This window comes from Ahaetulla prasina, chromosome 1, assembly GCF_028640845.1.
Source record: "Ahaetulla prasina isolate Xishuangbanna chromosome 1, ASM2864084v1, whole genome shotgun sequence".
NCBI lineage: Eukaryota > Metazoa > Chordata > Lepidosauria > Squamata > Colubridae > Ahaetulla > Ahaetulla prasina.
Genome location: NC_080539.1, coordinates 269,450,570 through 269,476,591, shown reverse-complemented (window position 1 = coordinate 269,476,591; position 26,022 = coordinate 269,450,570). Strand labels below are relative to the sequence as shown.

The following is a 26,022-nucleotide window of genomic DNA, read 5'->3' as shown; positions in this document are numbered from 1 at the left end:
AAAGAAATTGCTTGCAAAAATGTAGATATCACAGGAATGATTATTTTAAAATGAAAACTGATGGATACAAAAAAATAGGACAAAATGAGTTTATTCTTTAAAATATGTGGCATTATAGAAAACAAATTATCATAATCATCCTTTGCTAAATTAAAAGTCTGAACTGATATCTTTGGTATAAAAAACATATTCTCCACATCAAGTTGTTAGCCCATATTGCCCAAATGCGATCATTTATTTAATATATTTTTGAGCGTTTTTGTAATTGTGATTGCTTAGCCATTACAATTTTTCTCAGCTCCCCTAATTTTAGTACCATTTCCAAACCCCAAGAAACTATATACAATTCCTTGTAGTATCAATTCTCATAGTTATTTTTACTTCAAAAAAAAAATCTCTCAGTGATACTCATTCAAATGTTTTTTTTTTAAGAAACATGTTAAATTTGTAGGAAATGAATGCTTACATAAAAGCTCATTTTCTAAAATCTATACATAATTTCACATCATGCAATTTTAGTGCTCATAGGCAACTCAGACTAGCAAATATTTTCACAGTTCTTGGAATATACCTTGATAGAATTCTAATTTTTCAGGCGTATAAGGAAGAAATAATCGTGAATTAACCTTTCCAAATGAGAATCGTGACTCTCTCATAATGAGATGAAAAGCAACAAAAGTTTTCTTCTAGGGAATGGAAACAAATTTTCAAAAGGAGGATTAATTAGAAAATCTTTAAGAAATTCGTGTTAAACTATTTTTCCTGGATTTTGTTTCAGTACCAAATGCCCTGAATAGGCAGGACATAAGACTCCTTAACTTATCAAAAGCTGCATTTATATATCCGAACAAAATTTCATCATGCAGTATCTCTCCTTTGTAACTGTATCTGGAACCTGTACTTCATCAGACATGATAGGCTTTGTCATAGAAAGAAAGTATAATGATTACTATGTGGATCTGAAACTGGAAATTGAGACTTTGTTCCTGAAAAATATTAGTGGTAGATACACACTAATGTTGGCGGACATATTTTACAGGTTAAAGGGATGCGTAGCATATACAACAATTCATTCTTAGATCACATCCCCCACATGTCCTTAGATTTTAATCTTTGGTTTTAATTGATGTTTTACTCTAACTATATATATGAATGAAGTTTTGGAGGAAAGAGGGGATATACATTTAACTATTAAAATAATATATATTCAGAAGACTATCATCCAAGACATGGTTGATGTTATGGCAAATAGATGGGCAAGGCTTGAATAAAGTTAAATTTGATTGAATTAATACCTTCTTTATTGTGATAATTTCCTACCTATTTGACAATTCTTTCCTTCTGTAACAAAAAAATTGCAATTCAACATAGCTTTGTATTCCACAGTCTTCTTGCTTCTATTTTTTCTCCTGATTTCAGGATAGAAAATCTTTTAAAATGATGTGTTCAAAAACAGCAATGTTGTTACTACATTTAGTGATGTAAACTTGGGTTGCTAGAATCCCCAACACATGGATATGGTTTTTCATCCTGTAATGGACCATCACCTACCGTCTATTAACTAAGAAGTGGAATTGGATGCATATGCAAGCCACTCCCCAAATTATCTTTTCCTCAGTTTATTTTTAGCTGTTTATTGAATTTATTTATTGCCCATCTTATAGTAAACAACTCTGGGTGGCTTCCAACATATTAAAACATTAAAAAACCTAACAAATAAATATCCTTAAAGGAATAAAAATAGAAATCCCAATCAAGATACAGTTAAAAGATAAAGAGGGAAGGAACAGAATGTGCTGAGGTGGGGAAGGTGGTGGAATTGCCCTCCAGTTGCTGATCTTCCTACACTTAAGAGATGATACAGGATTAACTTTTATCTTCTGGTGTTTTTAGGAAAAGCTTATCCCGATGTTTTTCCCCCATTTAAAAAAGTAGCACTTAGATCAGGGGTGTCCAAACCTGGGAACTTTAAGACTTGTGGACTTCAACTCCCAGAATTCCTCAGCCAACTTTGTGGAGTTGAAATCCACAAATCTTAAAGTTGCCAAGTTTGGACACCCCTGACTTAGACTATACTGTAAGCCGCCCTGAGTCTTCGGAGAAGGGCGGGATATAAATGTTAAAAAAAAACAAAAAACCTATACTGACTGAATAAATATAGCTTTATTTAGAGCCATGGTGGTGCAGTGGTTAAGAGTGCGGTACTGCAGGCTACTTCTACTGATCATCAACTGCCCAGCAATTCGGCAGATCGAATCGCACCAGGCTCAAGGTTGACTCTGCCTTCCATCCTTCCGAGGTCAGTAAAATGAAGACCCAGATTTTTGGGGGCAATATGCTGACTTTGTAAACTGCTTAGAGAGGGCTATAAAGCACTATCAAGTGGTATATAAGTCTAAGTGCTATTGCTATTTATATTTAATAAATATAGAGTTATATTTATTTAGAAGGAATCTCTTAAAGATTGAAAAAATGGCCATGCCTGTTACTTACAACTGGAAGGAAATGCATGTGCAGAATTCCTAAAATGCTGATTTTGAAGTAAAACAGTGGTCTCCCCATCATCACTGCTACACATACACCATATTGTCCTTCTCTCCCCCCACCAGCTTTGTTATTTAAACCATATTCTTGTGAAGTTAAAGTGGCAATTGCATATTAATTAACCTCCATAGGGTCAGGGAGAGAAAGAGAGAAGGAAAATAAATTTAGCCCTTTGGAATCTCCCTTACTTTAAGGAGGATTCCTCCGGGCTTGTAAGGAGCCTTCCCTTTAACTGCCTTTGTTGGGCTTGGAAAAAGTGCACATATGAGAGAAATTAAGCTCTCATTTTAACAGAGACATGTGCCTGTCAAGACGTAACTAATAAAGTCCCTCAAGGCTACTCAGCTCCTGGAGGCTGCCACTCATTCCGTTTGCAATGCTTACCCTTTGCAGAGTACGAAACCTAATACAGTAAATCATTTCATCTGCTGATTAATATACACCCAAAGCCTTTCCTTGAAGTATTTCTTCTGTTCCCTGCAACTGATGCTGTCAGTTTTCTAAGTGTCCAGAGGAATAATTTTGTACTTGTTTAATTCATCTAGAAAAATATTACTTTATGCAGTACGTGGAAATCACCAGATTGTTTTAGTTATTGTTAGCTCCATAAGTAGCTGATTTCTAATTAAAATCTGAAAATAGTACCAATGGTATCTGGAGATTCAATTTTGTTGTCTTTTTGTTGTTATTGAAGAGAAAGAAAATTGTTGGGGGTTTGTTTAAATTATCACTACTGTTATCGGATTGCAAATTCCAAAACTTGTGATTTATTATTGAGTTTATAATTATTTTTATTGAACAAAAAAATTAATTAAATTAAATTAAGTAAATTGTTAACGTTTTATTAACTTCCTTGAAGTAGAACAAATATGGGTTTTGGAAAAGTAAATCCCATGTCACTAATTACAGCTCTTTTTGGAAAATAACTGTTGGAATATCTCAAAGACATGCAAACTTTTGAATTATCCAGATTAGACAATTAGAACATCCGACACCATTGTAGTCCTAAAATCTCCCATCTGATTGCAGACTTCATTAATTAATTCCTGCTAGGAACTGCAAATCTCCTGAGTCATGGGGTAAATTCTCTTATGGTGGGGGTGAGCAACCTGTGGCTGCATGCAACTTTTTGGACCTCTGAAATCCCCACTGACCATAATTGCTGAATACCAGAGGTGTGGTTTTCCATAATTTTTGATGTAAGAAGTAGATGAAATCCATAGAATGTGTCCTAATATAAAACATAACTATAAACAAACATATGCACATAGATCTGAAAACACTTCCCAAAACCATAGAGGGAGGACGACATCATCAGGCCCACAAGCTCCTCCATCACCAGCCCTAAGTCAGGAAATAACTCCGAAAACAACAAAATACCTTATACCACCAGGCTTGAAATCCTAGGATTAGAAAACTTACAACTCCGTCGACTTCGACATGACCTGTGTTTAACACACAAAATCATCTATTGCAATATCCTTCCTGTAAAAGACTTCTTCAGCTTCAATCGCAATATTACAAGAGCAAAAAATAGATTCAAGCTTAATATCAACCGCTTCAAACTTGATTGCAGAAAATATGACTTCTGTAACAGAGTTGTTAATGCTTGGAACTCATTACCTGACTCCATAGTCTCTACCCAAAATCCCAAAATCTTCAACCAAAAACTGTCACCCCATTCCTAAGAGGACTATAAGGGGCGTGCATAAGAGCACAAAAGTGCCTACCGTTCCTGTCCTATTGTTTCCTTCATTATATCAAATTAATATAGCTGATGCATATTCTTTACTTATACATATATATATATTTTCTTCATGATATGTTTTTTTATGACAATGTTTGTGTATACTGTTGTGACAAAATGAAATAAAAAAAAATGATTGTTCACACCCACCCTATAGAAAAATAAGTGGCTAAAATACAGAGAACAAATTCCTGTATTGAATTGGCCATTCTTACAATTGGACCCTTGTAGTATCAATCTTAGGATTTAATGTTCTATACTTTATAACACTAGAACCAGTGGTGGCTTTTAAAATTTTTTACTACTGGTTCTGTGGGTGTGGCTTGGTGGGTATGGGAGGGGAAAGATACTATAAAATCTCCATTCCCTCCCCACTCCAAGGGAAGGATACTGTAAAATCCCCATTTCCTCTGCATCAGCTGGGACTCAGGAGGCAGAGAATAGATGGGGCCGGGCCAGTCAGAATTTTTACTACTGGTTCTCCGAACTACTCAAAATTTCCGCTACCGGTTGCCCAGAACTGTTCAGAACCTGCTGAAACCCACCTCTGATTAGAACTAGCTTTAGGAGTTGTTGTTGTTATTGTTGTTGTTGTTGTTGTTATTGTTGTTGTTGTTGTTGTTGTTGTTGTTGTTATTGTTGTTGTTGTTGTTGTTGTTGTTGTTGTTATTATTATTATTATTATTATTATTATTATTATTATTATTATTATTATTATTATTATTATTATTATTATTTGAAGTCTGCTTTGAGCTGGGCTTCATTCCTACTGGTTTCATTCATGGGTATTTATTACATGTATATAATAAATGCTATTATTGCAACTACTGAAGTGGCTCTGGGCGGCTGATAAAAAGATACAAATAAAAACAATTAAGTTTAGTAATCATTAAATGGAGACAAAAACCAAGAGGATGGATGGCCTCGGGATGGATCTTCTCTCTTACCCCATCAAGCCACCATTGGGGCTCCAAGCTAAATATGCTTTGGTAGTCTTCTTGGCCACAATGTGATTGGGAAGTAAAAAAGATATCCCTGAAGGATATCCCTGACTCTTAGTACTTCAAGATCAACCAAAGTCATATAGGTACTGCAACATAGCTGGGCAAATTTATGCTTAAGGCAGAAGAAATTAAAACTTTCCTTTTTCTCAGCATTTCATAGTATAAGAACTGAGGACCATTTTATAATCCTGAGTGATGTGAAAGATTTAACTGTTACTATAAAATGTAGGTAATAGTCACATATTATTCCGAATTCAAAAATTCATGAGCAACGTACTTACTTACTCTAAATTACTACAGTGGTGTTATTTGTGTTGTAAATGTTGTACCTTGATGAAGATATTTCTTTTTCTTTTATGTACACTGAGAGCATATGCACCAAAACAAATTCCTTGTGTGTCCAATCACACTTGGCCAATAAATTCTATTCTATTCTATTCTGTATAGTACAAGAAGCAGTGTCACTGGGCCAGAAAAAGGAACATTGTCCTCAGGTTTTGAAGTTCAATTCCAACAAAAGACAGATGGACAGTTAACTTATCAGGAAACAAATTGCAGTCTTCATAAAAATTCAAGTTTGCAATCTAGTGTTATTTGTTGATCCAAGTCTATGGCGAGAGAGTCACATGGCACCGAGTATCTTTCAGGATGATGAAACAGCAGCAGTTTTCTCTTTTAAGGGAAGGTAAATAACAGGGTAAACTGATATACTCGCTTTGGTAACATCATACTTATAGGGCCTGGGTACTTACGGGACCGCCTGCTGTTACCGCATGCCTCCCACCGACCCGTACGCTCTCACAGAGAGGGACTTCTCAGGGTGCTGTCCGCCAAGCAATGTCGGCTGGCGGCCCCCAGGGGAAGGTCCTTCTCTGTGGGGGCTACCACACTCTGGAACGAGCTTCCCCCGGGTTTACGCCAAATACCTGACCTTCGGACCTTCCGCCGCGAACTGAAGACAATCTTTTCATTCGCGCGGGGCTGGCTTAAATTTTATCGATTTTAAATTTTCTATTATTAATTTTAATGGGGTTTTAGTTTTATATATTTTAAAGTTTTTAGGCCAATTATAAGATAAGTTTTTTAATTTTATTTTAAATTGTATATTGTATTGTCTGTTTTTTTACTTTTGGCTGTACACCGCCCCGAGTCCTTCGGGAGAAGGGCGGTATAAAAATCGAATTAAATAAATAAATAAATACTTAGACAGCTGTAAAATATTGCTTCTAAGGCAGGGATCCCAAGAAGGCATATACATGAAAAACTGGAACAGTTGTGGAGAGACAAACCAATAGAGCTGTGAAGGTTCATAGGCAAGCAGGCACACACATACATAAATTTGGGGTGGGGGGGATAGCAGTTCCCTTCAAAATAAAAGCAACACAGCTATATTGCATGCATGGCACACACTTATTTGTATCTGATTTCTAATTTCTGATTGATCACATGTGGGCTGGACTGAAGTAGCCAAAGCCAAAGGGACGGATGTAGCCCATGAGCTATAAAATGTCTAGCTCTGTTCTAAGGATTGGTTGTAATAAATCCTATTTATTTTTGTATTCATTTCATTGAAGGGCACCTGAACACCCTTGGCCCATAGCCCTACTTTTATGTACATTTAAAAAAAAAGTTGCATAGTTTTACATCTTATATAAATTTATTTCTTACTCTTTTTTGCTCAGATAACCTCTGCTAGTAAACAGTGTTCCACCGGAATGAACAGGATTGTATTCAATCTTGAATAAAAGTACTAGAATAGACTTTGTTGTCTTATTATATGAATGTTGCACTTCAAAGAAGATGTATATATGTACACTGTTACATTACTGAATAAGTGTTTATTCTGCTTACGAAGGGACTACAGAAAGTAGGTTAAACAACAGCAGATTTAAATAACTGAAAAGAACAAAGAGAAGAACAAAGCTATCCAAATTAAAGATCATTAAAAAGATATTTCTCATATTTTTTCTCAGTCAGTTGTTTTAATTAAATATTACTGAAAGCACATTTTTTGTTTATTTAAAATTACAGAAGTTATGTTCTGTAATCAAAATCCATCTCTTTAATAAAACAAGATGCAACAGGTATGGGATTTAAACAGCTGCTTTATCAAAAAAAACCATCGTTTAAAATATTTTTGCTTGAGAGTGGGTCATACTATGAGGCAACATAGGGCAAAATTATTTGTTCAGTTGTTTCAACTACAAAATACCTAGAAATCATGTTTTTATTATCACAATGGTCACATTTTGCTGGCTCCTTCTTCTCATCTCAAGTTTGAAAGCTAATCTGTCTAATAAAATACACCAATAAATTATAATTCTGCAATCAACTATTTATATGATGCAATTTCCAATTGTTCTGTACTAAAAAAATATTCTTGTAGATTCATGTGTCTGAAAACTTTTTCTATACATCAATCAATATTTCTCTTTTGAAATATGATAGGAAATGTTTTACTTAACTTTCAAATTGGAAAATATGGCTTGCCAGTTGAGAGTTAAAAAAAATCATTGCAGGCAATTCTCCAACCTCCTCTTTTAAAAAAAAATGCACACACAAAAATACTTCTGCTATGCAAGTAAGATGAAATTTTTAAAGCAGTCATGTGTTACATGTTTCAATAGTACAATGATGCATGATGTACAATGTCATAATTTCCTGCCATTTAATATTTCAGCAAAACTATAAGAATCTTTTTTCCCTCAGAATTCTAGCTAAAATTAATATTGTGCCAACCTTTTTATTACTCTTTTCCATAGTTTTATGAAATTTGGCAATAAAAAAATCCTTCCATTCAAAAATGGTGGCATGCTTGCCTTTAAAGTAGGAATCCCCATTTCACTGGATGTTTTAAATAAATCCTTTGAAAAACCACTTATTTTCAGAATTTTTTCACAGAATTAAAGATGGCTCTAACTTTGTTTACAGAATTTCATAAACCCATTAGCCAAAATTAAGAGATTTTAATATTTCAAAAAATCTATCAATGAGATGGCTAAGAGTCAATACCAATTTGATGGCAGATAAACATAATTTAATATCACAAATAGGACAGAAAAATAAACAGATACAGGGAATTATGCCTCGATGCTTACCAGTTTGTCCACTTGCCTATATTTTAAGAACACATGTGAATGTATTCTGTTCATAAATTAATATTAAATAAAACAATTATTATTACTTTGTTTTTAAATAAATATTTAATTTTTAAAAAGTTATTTATTTTTAACAAATCTGTTTCAGAATAAAAGCATTTACTGGATCAATCTCAGATTCCTCCAATTTCAGTGAAGTGTTTTATTATTTGGTTTACATACATTTTTCACATCATATTTTGTGCAGCCTGACATAAACAGGGGGTTCCATAATAAACCATTATATACTTTTCTCATAACAACAACAAAGCAACCTCAGTAAAGCATTTTGTGGAATCGTAAGGATTTTAGTTTGGTGATGTCAATCCATCCCACTGGACCTGAAAAGATGTTCTGCTGTGTTATATCACGTGTCGCACAGTATATCACTTTTTATTTCCCATCCCTCAAGTATGGTATGCACACTGTTTAATGTCTTAAAATCTCAATGTAGGCATAATTTACACAAGCTGTGCAAATGCTTGATTTACGGAAGATGGTCTATGCAAGATTTATAGAACAGATTTAGCTATTTTAAACAAGTTGAATTTTTAAGAGTAACAGCATCAAGAATCCAAGTCTGTCACAATTTTTTTATTGTTATTAAAAAGCTCAAATAGAAGAAATGGAAAATGGTATGACCTCAACTCAAAGATAGCTTTCTTTCTTTTAAGTCACAAGTTCTTTGTTTCAATTATGTTCTTGAAATACAAAGAATTAGGTTTTTTAGCATTTTTTTTTCTCTTGGTCAGTTGTGATCACAGAAGACCACTGGTCCTAATATTTTGACAAATGATTGCCACAATCCAGATTCATAGAGTAATGTGTTGAAAATAATATTGCAGTATTGATCAGAAATAAGCATGTGCCAACACAAAAATAAAGTGAAAAAAGAAAGCTATGGACTTTTTACTCTTAAAAAAAAAGAAAAGACACAATGTAATATGATACTTTTCTACTGTTTAAGTCCTGTGGGGAAAGCTTTTGGATTGCCATGATTACAATACTCTTCAGGAAAGGTATCTCCTGATTCATTAAGGACTGTGGGAATTTTGGTCTTATTACAAATTTGTAAGGCTATTTCATCAAACTCTTTTAAAGATGTTATGTTAGCCAAGAAGGTAGGAATGTGTTTTTCCTATGCTGTTTCTAAACTTTGGAACATCTGGATCTTTTTCTTTATCCTTTTTGAATGTTTTAAAGAAATAGTTACTGCTGTTTTTCAGTATTAATTTATCCATAGTTTAATTTTAACTAAACATAAATTAACATAGTATTTTTAAGAAATTTGGGAAATATACACATTTACACCAACACATTAATACGGTACTCTTTCAGTTCTAAAAGTTCATTTGATAAGCATGTGGACTTCTTCCATACTTCCACTGACAATAAATATTTGTCAATAGAAAATATTTGTGTAGAATTGTAAATTATTTTGATTCCTATCCTCTTGTCAAAGATTGCTCTCCATTCAGTGAATTAAAGAGATTACTTTTATAATTTAAAAAGCACACAGATTTTTCTCTAAAAGTTTTAACATATTATTTTAAAAATAGGGTTGCCTTTTGTTAATATATTTATTTCTTAACTAAATGTCTACATTTTCCAAAGGATACATGAACTAGTATTACTTGTACATCTGTATCTCCCATAAATCAAATTATTCTAACATCACCCTAACTACTCCTTTATTTACTATTGCATGGAAACCACATTGCAAAGAAAACCATTATTCAAACTCAATGACTGTGTGATTACTGATCAAAGAAGCACGTAGAATATAGAGCAAGCAAAAAACCAAGATGTGACATTGTGCCTAAATCTTATTAAGATTTTTGTCTTAATGCAATCCTGAAAGTTTATCCATGACAGAATTTCTCCTTAGGCAAAAACTCAAGGTACTACTACCCTAGCTAGGTTCCATTTCTTTTCTTCTTCTTAATCTCTGGGTATTCTTTTCTCTTAAACACTAAACCACCACCTCCCACTAAAAAAACTAGTTGGTCATAATCATAAATAAGTTTGCAATTCACTGAAGTATAATATGGAAATATTTCTGTAAATACATCTCATATACTATCTAAATTTGCAGTTCAATGTTTTTGTATGTATGATTTATAACTATTGTTTTGAAGAACTGAACTAAATGTAAGGCGATTGTAACTGGTTCACATTTAATTGTGCATTGGTAGTTGTAACAGTCATAAAAGTCAGAGCATATTAGTCTTTATTCCATTTGCCAATTAGCACTTTGGGACATACTGATATAACTTGGCTTCTAAATTAACCTATTCCTTGTATTCAGAAAATAAAGTGTACCATAAATTAGTGTGATAGCTAACTGTAAGAAAGCTAGAACCAAACAACCTGAAACTAGAATAGTCTGTTACACTGACTGGGTACAGATAAGATCCTATTGCACAGCATGGGCCTGAGAAAAAGAAAATTTGAACCTTGATTGCATTTGATACATAGCAATCACTGGAATTCTTTAGTAATGTCTATATTAGTTTGTGGGGTTTTTTTACAAGAAGCCTACTTATTGAACCTGCCTAAAACTACTTATGTCTGTTTTCAATTTTAGTATTTGTCAAGAGAAGCCTAAATCATTGAGGGTGGGTGGGAGTCAGGCAGCTCATAAATTTGATGAATTATTATTTATTAAATGAAAAGCGATATGGCTAATGAAACCACCAAAAATGCTTATAATTAATTAAACTTAATATGTTTTGCAAATGCAATTGTACAGCTTAACTGGTTTGGCTTAGTTTGATATGTGATCATTGTAAATTTAGCAAGATTAGAATCTAGTGGGTCAAATGCCTATAAGGTCCAGTCACACAGATTGGCCAACTGATTGTATTTTTAACTTTCTTTGCACGTTTTTAGTTTGGAAGACACTACCTCATTACTTGCCCAGATCCTAAAGATTTTTTGGTATGTTTCATATTATAGTTTGCTTCAGCCCATTGTGACTAACTAATCAACACATGATACAACTGCATTTCTGCTGATTTCTCAGTGGCAAAGGTAGAACTTTTTTTCTCTATTGTCCTGAATTACTCTGGTTTAAGTCGTCTAATAAGAAACAGCACTAACTGAAGGGAGAAAATGGGTATTTACCATTTGATACACTCCAGTGGTGTACTTTCAGGAATCAAGCACACAGGGAAATCCAGTACAGGTTAGCCTGAGCAATATAGTTAATGAGGTCATCACTTGCAGCCTTAAAAAGTGGGAGAAAAACAAACATACTCTCCTGTCATTCTTCACTTCCTCCCCCACCACAAACCTAAGTGTTTGTTGTAGGTTTATCTCTTTTCCACACATCAGATCATGTTCATGTTCAGTGTGCCAGAGCACTATTCTTCAAGCTTGTTGAAATATTGCTTTCTGAAATATGTGTGCTAACATTTGGCCAACACAACCACAAGATGATTTTATTAACTTGTAGCTCATTTCATAGACTGCTGCTCATGTTGCTAACATATGCTTGCCTACCATTTACTGCTCTATAATTAGAGGAGTCATATGTAAGAGATACTGAAAGCCTCTTTTTTTTTGGTTCGGCTAAACAGACTGTTTAAATTTTGAGAAACAAAGCAATTTATTGAAATAAGACCACATTTCTGCCCAATTCTGTTCCTATTATTTAGAACATTTTAAATAACATGCATAATCAAACCATTTAAGAAAGTCTTTAGTGGTTTCCTAAGGAGACAAAACCTAGACTGTGATAATAAGGTGATTGAGACATAATACCAATCCGCTATTTGGTGTTATATGTCTGAGTTTCAAGTCATATCCCTTCCCTTGTACCTGGTGATTCAAAGTCAACCGCAAGCAGTTACCTTCATTTAAATTAAATAACCTATAAAATCTCAAAACAGAAAAGGTAGCTAGTAGATTGTCATACGTAAAAGGGGAAAAAAAAGGGAAGATCAGGTACCTGGTGGTTTAGCTAGGTCCTCCTAAGAAAATAACAGCCTGCTGGATTTGAGCACAAGGCAATCTAGCAAAGGCCTGTTCTAGCTCACTAACCAGATGCGTTCAGGAAGTTTGCAAACATGGATAGAACTGTGATAGCAGGGGTGAAATTCAGCAGGTTCTGGAGAACTGGTAGCAGAAATTTTGAATAGTTCAGAGAACCAGCAAATACAACCTCTGCCTGGCTTGAGAGTGGGGTAGGAATGGAAATTTTGCAGTATCTTTCCCCCTGCGACACCCACCAAGCCACACCCACCAAGCCACACCACGCCCACCAAACCACACCCACAGAATCAGTAGTAAAAAAAATTGAATTCCACCGTGTGGTAGCTTTACTGTTGCCACATAGCAACTAATATTTGAAGAATATCACCTCAATTTTTTGAAGTAGAAGGACTTAGCAGCTACTGATAGGCAGAAGGTATAACTTGCCCAGTGCCTTTTAAAATAATCTAAATTGATGGTGATCATTACATCTGACATCAGCAAACGTTTTAGATTAAATATACACAGTGTAAAATAATACTGGTAATATACATAGAGCAACATGGCCATAATTATTGATGAACTAGATGCCGTGGTGCTTTCTACACATTATTAAACCAATCAGTTTTTGTTTCCAAATTAGAAAACAAACTATGGTTTATACTGATTTCTTGATTTTTGTTTTCAATCTTCCCGGTAATAGCTATAATAAATGAAGGGACTTGTAGAACCATGGTATGTTAATTAATGTCCCATAGCCTAAACCCCAATTTGATAATTTCTAAATAATTTTGGATCCTGGCTAAGTTAGGTAACAACTTCATAAAATTAATAATTTTCTGTTTAGAATGGAATGGAATGAGAATAGGAATAGGATAACAGAGTTGGAAGAGATCTTAGAGATCTTCTAATTCAAGTCCCTATTGCAGGGGTCTGCAAACTTGGCTCTTTTAAGACTTGTGGACTTCAACTTGAAGTCCACAAGTCTTAAAAGAGCCAAGTTTGCAGACCCCTGCCCTATTGAGTTTATTAAATTTGAACAAGAGCATCTAACATCATGGATTCAACAGTTTTATTTGACTGGGAAAATCAGATTAAGCATCCAAAGCACGCTTTTGGACTATTTATCATAACTTTTTAAGTTAATTCAATTAGATAAACGAAATAATTAAATTTGCCTTTTATTTCTATTTTTTAAAGTTCCCCTCCAAAAAAAAAATCAGATCAGCATGCTATGGGCTATCAAGAACAGCACTGAGTGGTGAAAGTATAAAGGGGTTCAGGGGTTTATTTTTCCTGGCTAGTTTCTTACTGAAGATACAATTATATTTTAAAGGCTTATTGGAGACTATTCTTAGACTTTTCAGCTGTGTTTGTAAGCCCTATTTTGTTTTGCTTTGTCTTTTCTGTACTACTTTCAGGAAAACCTCTGCTACATATATCCATGCCAACAGAAGTATCAAATTGCTTTTAGCAACATTATTTAGTCCTGCTTCCAGGTTGCTGGAAAAGGATCAGATTTATGATCGATAACAAACAAATAAAAAAAAGCTGGGTGGATATATTTTTCTCTGCCAGAACAGTAGTGCTTGGGATTTTTTTGCTAGTCAGCATTAAACATAGATTACAACAAGGGAAATTTCATCCTAGCCCATGTTCTTTTTTCCAATTTCTCCAGTTTACAACCCAATGTGCAGTTATATTGTCTTCATTATCGATATTGAAAAATGGATAAATGCATAGAATTTTCTGAGCCCACTGGCGATTCTTCCTACTGACCAAAAGGAAACTCCCAAGAAAAGTATTTCATCAGAATGGCACCTCTGCATTACTTCAAATTGCAGAGGAAGTCCAATCAGGAAAAGAACTAAAAGAAACAGCACTCTTACAATAGCCATATTGATATATGATGAAAGGAGGTAGATGTTGGGGTTATTAATGGAAACATCCATGTCATCTTGACACTATCACTGTAAAGGTAAAGGTTCCCCTTGCACATATGTGCTAGTCATTCCTGACTTTAGGGGGTGGTGCTCATCTCCTTTTCAAAGCCGAAGAGCCAGCGCTGTCCGAAGACGTCTCTGTGGTCATGTGGCCGGCATGACTAAACGCCAAAGGCACACGGAATGCTGTTACTTTCCCACCAAAGGTGGTTCCTATTTTTCTACTTGCATTTTTTACGTGCTTTCGAAATGATAGATTGGCAGAAGCTGGGACAAGTAACGGGAGCTCACCCTGTTACGCGGCACTAGGGATTCAAACCGCTGAACTGCCGACCTTTCGATCGACAAGCTCTATCACTATACACATATAAAAGTATCTGATGGAGTAAAGGTATTGTTATTGGAACTGGAAAAAGGTACCTGGAAAAGCACCTTTTTTCCCCAGATACTTTTCACACTATCAATCATCATTATTCCATATTACTATAATGATGAGAGGGAGATATGGGGAAACAAAGTACTGAACAATGAAGCAGGCAGAGTCCAGGAATTGCACTTTTAAATTGCAGGCAGAATTGATCCCCAGTATTCTGATTGTAAATCTTTGCAGTTATTCTCAGGCGTGTAATATATCAGGCTAAGCAAAAGGAGGAAAGTTGGCAAACTTTTTTTTTTATCCCTTTCTCTTCAGGAGTGGATTGGACTGTGTGAAAGGTGTCAAAATTCTCCATGTTGTTTGGTTTGTTTGTTTGTTTTTTAATATAAGCAACTAGCTTAAAAGGAACGGCTTGCTTGAGCCTGGAAAAAGCAAGAAAAAGCAAAAGGAGAACCAGCAAGTGACAAACTTCAATGTAGCAAAAGAAACAACCCGATCTGCTCTGGCTTTAAATAAAGTGATGCAAACACAGCCAAGAAAAAGGACCAATTTGATCAGGCAGATCTGGAGCTAATTTTCAACTGGCACAAATTACTCCCTAGATAGTCCCACTACCATCACCAAAAAAAACAACAACCCCTAAATAAGAAAAATTGCAGCATAATATGAATTATGTTCATGATGGGGTCTCTTGAGCAAACTCGACTCAAGCATTTACAATCCATTTCCAGAAGGCAATCAATGAAGGTTTCAGTTCTTAAACAGGAGATCAGTGAGATACTTAATAACCATTGCTTTAAATATATTTCTACCATTGTTATTGTTTTCAAATTGCTGCACCTCAGTTTACTATCATGCTCGTCCATTTTAACAAAATGAAACCATTGTTGATATTAAGTGACATAACAAGAACATTAGAACATGAAAATGGATTCTAGTGGCAATTTAAAAGAAAAAGTTTTAGTGAGCAAAAACAGTGTCACTAAATAAAGCAAAACTAACTGCCATATAAAGAAATAAATGAGCTGAAGAGTTTGCATCCAAGAGACAAAGAATTGAAATTCTTATAGAAACTGGTCGTTCATGTAAGTTTTTTATGCATTATATTTTATTTTCTCTGCAGACACTACTGAAAATTTAACCAATCCCGAATAATAACCAGATAGTAGATGGAGAAGCGTTGTGCTGCTGATATCAATTTTAAAGATTTGGGTTAGCCATGAGTGTTTAAGATGCTGATCCTAATATTAATATCTGAATATATTTTGGATTGAAGAATTTAAAAGAATGTCCTCCACTGTCCCGCCTGAAGATTTAATATCTGGATGACTCTTCAAAGTGAATGTAGGTGATAGAAATCTAAATAAAAGACTAATGGAATAACAGAGTTAGAAGTGACCTTGGAGGTCCTCTAGTCCAACCCCTTGCTCAGGCAGAAAACCCTATACCATTTCAAACAAATGGTTGTTCAATCTCTTCTTTAACAACTCCAGTGTTGGAACACTCACAACTCTAGTGTGGGAGAACCCACAACTTCTGGAAGCAAGTTGTTCAACTGGTTAACTGTTCTGTCTCGATATTTCTCCTTAATTCTAGGTTAGTTCTCTCCTTGATTAGTTTTCATCCATTGCTTATAAAACTGAATATGAGAATATCACTGCTCTTATCACTCCTTGAAAATAAAAGTTAGAGCCTAATGTATATGATTTTTATTTATTTATGACTATAATATCATACTGGTATCTTAATTTTTAAAAACGAAAACCTCTAAAATTTCTTCCACAACATGATGGTTATAGTAGTAATGACATGGATCTACTTAAAAATTAATGCAATTAATATAACGTGGGATTGGAAATTAAAGCCACATAGAGGGGAGAATGGAATCATATTCTTGCCAGTTGTACTACCCCTGCTTTGGATGCACTTGGAAAATTGGGTGAGGGAGTACTCGGAGCATGGGTTTCTTTAGGTTGTCGTGGCCAAAACATGGCTTATCTAAAAGCAACCAAATAACTTTGAGGATACAACATAACTTAGTTGCATGCATGCAAAAAATAATATGATATAAACTGAACCTCCAGAAAACTTTGATGCTTTGCTGATTAGCCCTGAGCAAAAGCAGAACCAGCATTTATATACCTTTGGCCCATTGCAATGGAAGACAAAGAAAGGCAAAGGCAAAACAAAGAAAAAGTGTAAATAGTGAAAACAACAGTTTGACATTGCAATGTTTTAGATAAACACATCCGTGTGACCTTATCTGAACATGAAGAAACACAGGGTTGAATACAAATCACAATACCTACAGAAACAAACCAACCATGGAAGAACAAGGTACCGAGAATCTTATTTCTCTTTTCTCCAACCTTCTTAGGATTCATCCCTTTAGTTGAGTTGCCTAACTAACTCCAACCTCATCTCCTGCAGATATTGTCTCAGATCTGCTAGCACATTAAATTGGCTCACTCCTGCTGAGCATCTCATGCTTGTCCCTGCAGATCTTCGCGAGATGCCTCTGCCACTAAAACCTTACCTCACAGGGCCCTCCCAAAATAAAAACTTCCTTGACCAAATTCAAATTCCTAAAGTCTGTCTTCAATTGGGTTCAGAATTAGAGAGACAAAAGGGAGGTAGCAAAAACCACAACTACACCGCAAGTGATTGGCTCCCCCCCCCTCATCCCTTCACATCCATGTCACAACAAGATCCAAACCATTAATAAAGAATTGACTTGAGTAGAACAGGCTCTATCTACAGATCTTCTCAAAAAGTATGAACCACAGGGCAGAAATCCAGAATTAACATTTGAAAAGGGATAGCAGCTTTCTTAACCAGCACCAACACTCATCAGGCAGATTTTAATTCAGAAAGTAATTTGCAAATGTTTGGTCCGCATGCAGAGCCAAGAATCAAGAAACATTTTTGATAGTGCCGTATTTCCAAATTGTGTTGAAATTTGACTGTTCCTTTATAATTTTCAATAAATATTTTATATTATCATCATTAATTAGTCTAAATCCCAAGAAAGGAATCTGTATTGAAATTATATTAATTTCAGGATGGCTTCAGTATGTGTGACTTTCTTTAGATTACCTATTGAATAAAAATTACATGGAACACATGTATTAATGTCTTCCATTTTTATTCTGGTTGATTTCTCATTCTTAAATTATGTCTAAAACTTTTGAAGGTAAAATACCAGTAACAGCTTCTTACATTTGCTTTAATTATTTTTTTAATGACCTATATATTTTGCCAGCTGACAAACTTCTGGCAGCAGTTATTTACTTATGCAAATATTTAATAAAGTAGGAGCACCTTTAAATCCGGGAGTACTAAAATACAAGTAGTCACATGCTCCAGGCATCCAAACAATGGCATGACTAGCTTCAGATGCAGATAGGAAATTTAAATGTGCTTTTTCAAGAAGCATTCTGACAAGACAGAGTGGTAGGATCACTGATTTTCTTTCTATTTAAAGTGCATTAGGCTTTACAATAATGTTGCTACTTATTTAAGCAATAAGTATAAACACTGTCTTTTGAAGAATGTTTATCTCTTTGTAAAGTATATTCCTAAATGTATCCAAATGTATTGAAAGCATAGTCCTAAAATATATGACGTACTCAACATTATGACTTAAGCACTGGGGACAACTGACTCTTTGCTGGGTAGAGCTTCTATTTTTAAAGTTATTTCAATTTTCCTTATTTGATTTAAGAAAACAGATTTTTAAAAAGACAAAAGTCACATATATGTCCGTTGTAATGAGCTGCTTAAACATCACCTACCTAACGTCTTTTGCGAACCACAAACAATACATTAAATATAAGTCTCATGCTAAAGCTCTAACCGCACAAAAGCATGGCAGCCATTCCTTTAAACTTGTTTGCATGCCTGATATGGCACTGACCCAGCAGCTTTGATAGCAGCTAAAGCAATTCCTTGCAAGATGCTCCAGGAGAAGATGAAACAACCACCAGAATCCTGGCAAACATAACATGGAGAAGAAATGCTTAACCTGCTTGAAATCCTCTAATGAGTTTTCCCAGTGCACACAAGAAAGAGAGGCAATCCACAGAAGCTTCTTATTCTAAACAGGCCCTCAACAACTGAATTGGCAGAAAGTGCCAATATGTTTGGCAGTGGCTAAACTCCATAACTTAGTGGAAGAAAACAAAAGGTTAGAAGAAGAGAGAGTGGAGGCAATTTAGTTGTTTTTAGGAAGAGGAACTGCCACTTGGTCCTAGTGATGTATCTGTTAACCTTTGCAAATACAGAATACAAGGCAATAAACAGGGAATCAACTACAGGTAGTCCTTGACTTACCAATATTCACTTAATGACTGTTCAAAATTACAATGGCACCGAAGAAAGTAACTTATGGCCACTTTTCACACCTACAACCACTGCAGTATCCCCATGGCCATGTGATCAAAATTTGGATGCTGAGCGACTGACATATATTTATGATGGTTGAGATGTCCCAGGGTTGTATGGGTTGCCTTTTGCAACCTTCTGACAAACCAGCTCAATGGAGAAGCCAGATTCATTTAACAACTGTGTTACTAAGCAACTGCAATGATGCATTTAACAACTGGGCCAAGGAAGGTTGTAAAATGGGGCAAAACTCACTTGACAACCGTCTTGCTTAGCAATGGGCATTTTGGGCTCCAATGTAGTCATAGATGGAGGATTACCAGTAATGTTATAAAGTAACAGCGCAGAAAAGGCAAAAAGACGACAAATTACCTGTTTATAACTTTCTGTAACATTGTCAGTGGTGGGCTGCTGCTGGTTTGGACCGGTTTGGGTGAACCGATAGTTCCAGCAATCAGCTGGCCCCGCCCACCCATGCCCGCCCTATCCTGTCCTGTATTTCCTTCTTTCTGGCTCAGCTGATTCCCATGGCACAGCTGATTTCCGCGCCTCCGCTGTTCTACTTACTGGGCCTGCCTTAGAAGGTAAGCCGCTGAGCTTCAAATTGCTGTATTTTGAATGCTGGGGACAAGGGCGTTAGGTGCGTGCACAGTCACAGAACTGGCTGTTAAACCGGTTGCAGCCCACCACTGAACATAGTGGCCATTAGAAGTAAATTGTTCTTTCCCTACCAGAAGGCATATTACGATGCCAGCAATAGTATCCAACTAAGTATGCAAATTGTAGACAGATTTTTTTTTACTCTCAGTTCAGCAATTTCTTGGACTACAAAAAAATCCATCTGAACAAGAAAAATCCATTCATCCTCCCATAATAAAGCAGGTATTAGAACTGAACAAGGTATTCAGAAACCACACAAGCAACCATCTTTCCAGGATGGTACCATTTTAGAGTAGAGTAGCGCTTCTCAGACATAAAAGCAAATACAAAATTTAGACTGCAACTTTTTACACAAAAACAAAAATAATTCTGTGGAATCAGGCCAAAGAGCTCCTCAATCCAACATCTTCACTCACAGTGCATAATCGTATGCAATAGTAAGTTTTTTTGTTGTCATGATTATTATTATTATTTTTATTATTTTAAAAAAGGTTTGTTGGTAGTGGTAACTTTCAATAGCCATGATGTTACACGTTTATAAAAGAAAAAGAAATAGCCACAACAGTTATTCACTAAAGTAACATTACCTTTTATATCATTTATATTTGGATACATTCAAGAAGGGATGTTATAATGAATGTTATTTCTTCTTCCACACAAAATTAAAACTGGAATTGGTGCTCATGGCACATATACAATAACATCTGCCACCTACAAAATGCTGCTGCCCTCAAAACTTACTGTATACCTACCCAGCAAGAGCTATAAATGATTTATGTAATAACTCTTATCAATGGAAAGCTGTTAAGCCTTCATTGTAATAAAGTGATCCATAAACAACAACCGAATCACTATTTTTCCTCTGGAGCACATGTTAAACTATCTGTTTACCTTAGCATTAAATGGTCAAATTTAAAAGGAATGGATATCCTTCAAACAAAAGCTGTTTATTAGAAAATATAGTTTCCACCGAAATATTTTTCACCTTTAAAAAAAAAAAAAAGCAGACCTTTGGAAGCTTTGCTAGGCTAGTAGAGTAGAAGCAATTTTATTTTAAAGCTTCCTCTCCTCTAAATAGAATTTAAGAATAATCAGCAGAGAGCAATAAAACATACTGACCTGGATTTGCTGCTGCAGGAGATTGATTTTATGTTGCTGCTGCAGAAGTTGCTGCTGTTGTCTTGCAATCTATTGGAAATAAAAATTTCCATTAAATTAAAATAGCGATATTGAAATTCAGTATTATTCAGCGAGAACTAAGTCCTCTTGATAAATTCTAAAACGTGCAGGCTTTGCTGCACCGAATCTTACTCTTCCATGAGTTAACTACAAAACCACAAGAAGGTTTCAAAGATATTACTCATTAACCCAATCTTTAAAACATAGTCAGGAATACCTGGTTAAGTCATCATGCATTTTATTGATTAATTTACATTGTTAAACTGCCCATCAGGTAATGGCCACTTTAATCAGGAGCAGATTAGACAAAGGGCCTTCTCTTTCAGGATGGTGGGGGCAGTCCCACTTTAATTCATCTCATTCTTTGTCAGCCTTCCAAGGTAAACCAGATAGGAAACACAACCAGATGAACTAATTTTACTTTAATGTAAGGCTACATTAACAGAATCTTGCAAGTCTGAAAGTACAAATCTCCCTTCATCTCCTTTACATCCTGAGAACTTTGACACAAGGGCTTCCTTCTGACCCTCTTTCTCCCCCCATTATGCAGCTGTGGGCTGTGCCATCTCTTATCTGTTTCCTAGCCAGCATCTATTCCCCCAATCTCCCACGCAGAAGTGGGATTTAACCTATTCGGACGGTTCCGGTGAACCAGTAGCTCCGACAATCAGCTGAGAGCGAACTGATTCACTACAACGATCAGGTAGCACCCTGCCCACCCCTGCGTTATACTGACCTATATTTCCTTTGTTTGAAGCCCAGCTGATCAGCGCGGCACAGCAGATTGCCGTGCCTCAGCTGTTTTACTCAGTTTTAGAGCTGTTTTCAAGTGCACCGTGCGCACTCAGCGAACTGGTTGTTACACTGGTTGAATCCCCTTGACCATGCTGCCAAGGTCCTTCCCACAAGCTATTACATTCTTGGAAATGAGTTTGTGAAGTTGTTGGTGAACTCTTTGGAACTCTCTATCCAAAGCAGATTTTTGAAGCGTATTTATATACCTGTATACATCATTTAATTACAACTTCACTGTTGGAAAAAAAACTTCTCCTGGAACTGGAAACTATATATGTATTTATTATCTCAACAAAGTTATATTTCTCTTTCAACTTTATTTTTAGCATTTCTTTCACTTCCTATTGTTATCTTAGGCTTGGTGTATTTTGAATAGAAAAGTGTATTGTATCTATAATTCAAACATAATAGCCATAATTATTATTGCTGTTGTTTGACTTCATTGTGTTATCACTGTTGTCCTAAAAGATTAATGCTTTATTGTATTATGTTGCTTTTTACTCTCAGCTACTGTATTTGTTTTGAATTATATGTTTGGCATTGTATCATGGTTTCTCACAGAGATTTAGATATGTGATTATATCTGTTGGTTGTTCAGAGTTATATACACTGAAATAAAGAAACAGTTTTAAAGCTATGTTTCAGTTGCACTACTTTTTAAGAGAATCAATTTATTGAATTTAAATTACTTTCAGGTTGGGGACAGCTTGAAATCCTAATGTCACAAGGGGGGGGGGAGAAATCAGCAAATAGAATAGTTTATTTACAAAATGCAATGTACCCTCGTCTACTTTATTTTATTTATTAGTAAATTTATTTTAATCCTGCTTTTCCTTCAGAACCTCAGGATGGCAGACAAAGCATCACTTCTTCAATTTTCCCCCCCCATAACAGCACTTGTGAGATAAGTCATTTTAAGATATGGGATGTATAGTGGGCAAGTATAATGCCCAATACATTTTATCTGATGTTCTTTTCCAGGTTATATTTCTGGAATTCTACCAAAGCGCAAAAACACAGCATAGGAAACTGAGAAAGAAGGATGTTAAATAAGATTTATATATTCAGGTTGCATGGAATTCTATAGCCTTTATAGAACAAAAGAGGATAGCCTTTTTGTCCCTAAGGTTGATTAAAAAGAACTTTCTACATATGGAAGAATGGGCTAACCTACTATTTTTGTCATTAACATGTCTCTTTTCTTGTTATTGGGCTTCATCTGATATTGGTAAAATACACAGAAATGGAATTACCCTCCTGAATCTGAAGCTATAGAATTCTTTTTCCAAACTTTTAAAATAAGTTCAAAGTTTCTCCAATTGCCTTGGAGTTATAAGATTCCCTCTTATACATCATCAAGTTCTTTGGTAATTTTAGGAAGAATTACTTTCAGGGTTCAATGCCATACGTTAGCATATTACCTTTTATCATATTTTTAATATTTTAAAATATTTATTCTCATTCTGGCATCTTGTTATTTTCAAGCATTCTTTAAGGACTGGAATGGGAAAGAGCTAAATGAAAAAGATTATATAAATTCAGTAGAGGGAATAAATCCATACCTAAGACGCAACTATGCAGAAATAGGCATCATATTAAAAGTTTGTATCCAGGGTATGACCAAAACTTTGTAAATCTTGGGAGATGATTTTATTAGAGTTTAAATGTCCGTACACCATTCACAGCAATTATCAGTACAATATATGAGCAAGTGAATATTCATATCCTTACGGAAGCCAATGGAAGTAGTCACACAGCATCTAATATTGATGGTGTTTGTCATTAAGGAGAAAGAGAGAAATGAAGAAATCCACCCCGCTACACAGCAATTACCACAGTGCAATGTGGTATGTACAGGCTTGACACCACCAAAGATGGCAGAGGAGCACCATGTGCCTCAACTCCTGAATTTTATTTGCGAATTGGTTGAGCTACATGCTCGCTTCATTGAGCATGACAACCTAGTTTTAAGTGTCATTTAATTTTCATTTTGAAATATAATTACAAAGTGTTCACTGTAAGATATCACTCGTCTGCATATGTGTCAAGATTAATTTGTGCTAGCTTATTCACAAGTGTCAATAGTTAATTACTGTGTCATCTCTGGATGGCTAAATGACATTCTAACTTCTGATTTTTTACAGTATTCCTTTATGTTATTTTCCATTAGGGACGAGACCGTATTCCTCATATGTGGGCAAATATTCAAGCACATAAAATACCAGACGTCACAACTCATTAAAATCAACAGAGCATACTTTGTGGTATATACTCTATAAAACATATTTAACTGAAACGATAATTCTGGTTTAAAGTCAGATTCCTAAAAAGTGCACATTAATTTAAAATGAATGCCACGGAACTCATGGTGTCTCTTGTTCTTAATTTTTTTTACACAAAATTTCTAATGGTTGTGTAGATGCCTCTTGTATGTTTCCATTTTCTTTAAACTTCAAATGATCAAATAATTTACCAATTATTTTAACAATTATTTAACATAATTGTTAATATAATTGTTAAATATTATTAAATTATTTAATAATTATCTTATGAACTAGTAGGAAACACAGTCTTGTAGCACGGTAACCATTTTTTTAAAAGAAATATTGGAATCTAGAGGAATAATCTACTCCTAGCAGACACAAAGTAATGAAAGTCTGTGGGACCATTTACTCAACTCTTAGGAAAAGGAAAAATGTAATTCTAAATAAACTATTAATCACCACTCCTATTAGGTTCAACAAGACATTTTTTCATGGCTGATTATAATTTGTATTTTGAAACTTGTGTGCACATGTGTGTGTTAAAGCAGCGTAATCCATATTAATAACACATCATTCACATCTGTGGGAGAGTCTGGTAAATTTCTAAGATTTATAACGGGATGGCTAACAAGAATCTAAATAGAAACAATACAAAACCTGTATGGAGTTGGTTAAGATCAGGAGTGTAAAGAAAAAAGTGCCAAAAGATTCTATTTTAGCAACGTTGCCAATTAATTGCATGAAGGCAATAATTCCACATGTAACAAGCAACCTCAAATGTTGCCTTTGTAGTGAAAAGGATGAAACAATTGACCATTTGACCAGTGCCTGCAGCAAATGGGCTACAAGCTGCATCATGATTGATTTGCCAGAATTATTCTTTGGAAACTGCCAGAGGTTTCGATCTGAATGTATTAACAACCACTGGAACCATCAAGTTGAGAAAGTTTGGAAAATGAGTGGGTTAAAATCTTATGGGACTTTAAGATCCAAACAAACAGGCACCTGTTGTTAATGCCTGATATAACAGTTATTGAAAAGAAGAAAGTCTGCAGGATCCAATCTGGGTTGGTCACCAGGACCAGGGGTTTAGTCTTCCAAGGTTTTGGACTTCTGCTGGAGCCCTTTCTCAGGGAACTTCTCTCCACTGATACATTCTGGTAAGGAGAAGAATCCCCCCCGCCCCGAGGATGGGCTCCCATAAAAGTCCAAAAGCTCAAAAAACTAACTCTCTGAACTTGGTGACTGACCCAGATTGGATCCTGCAAAATTATCCTAACATGTATATTTTCTTTCATTTGTGATTTTGCTATTCCAAGTGATCCCAGGACTGAGGGAAAACAATTGGAAAATTTCCAAAGTATTATTGGGATTTGCAGATCAAAGTTGAATGCTTATGGAAAAAGAAACCCATGATTATAACAATCACGATTTGAACCCTTGAAACAATATTGTAAAGGACTTCCTTGACATCTGATAATATTGAACTTATTGAACTTTGATATCCTAATTTTACAAAATGAATATTGAATTTATTGGACCTGAATACCTAATTTTAAACACACACACAAAACCGCTCTACTTGGAACTACCTATATCCTTAGATGCTACTTTAATCATTCTTAGATCCTTGAATAGGACTTGAATGATTAAGTTTCCACCAGTCTTAGACTGTGAATCTAACTATAGATTACCAAAGTATTTAATACATTAACAAATACACAAGGCCCATCTCTCTCTCTCTCAAATTAAGACTGAGTGGAAGATAAGCCTTAGTAAGTTCCCCCCCCCCCGATGTTTTTAGATGTTGGTATTTTGTCACTTACCTGTTCTTGTTGTTGGCGAGCGAGATCCATTTGCTGCCGCTGTTTTTCAATTTGTGATGCTGCCAGCTTTTTCTGCTCGTCATGGGCAGCCAGAAGCTGCTCCCGTAAACTGATGAGCTGGGTAATCATGGCAGAGAGCTGTCGTTCTTTTTCTGCTAAGCTTTCAGGGGTACCTAAAGGAGAAACAAA

General features: G+C 35.2%; 1 protein-coding gene across 24 annotated transcripts in view; it reads right to left on the bottom strand.

Annotated features, from left to right (window-relative positions):
• The window catches only part of SOX6 (SRY-box transcription factor 6), a 517,338-nt gene that overhangs the window by 141,926 nt on the left and 349,390 nt on the right, over positions 1–26,022 (bottom strand). For all 24 annotated transcript variants that reach the window (XM_058159020.1, XM_058158967.1, XM_058158946.1 and 21 more), the window contains 2 exons: positions 25,834–26,006; positions 20,889–20,957 (listed from right to left, as the gene is read on the bottom strand). In XM_058159020.1, coding sequence (XP_058015003.1) covers positions 20,889–20,957; positions 25,834–26,006 — 242 coding nt within the window. The remainder of the gene's footprint in view (positions 1–20,888; positions 20,958–25,833; positions 26,007–26,022) is intronic.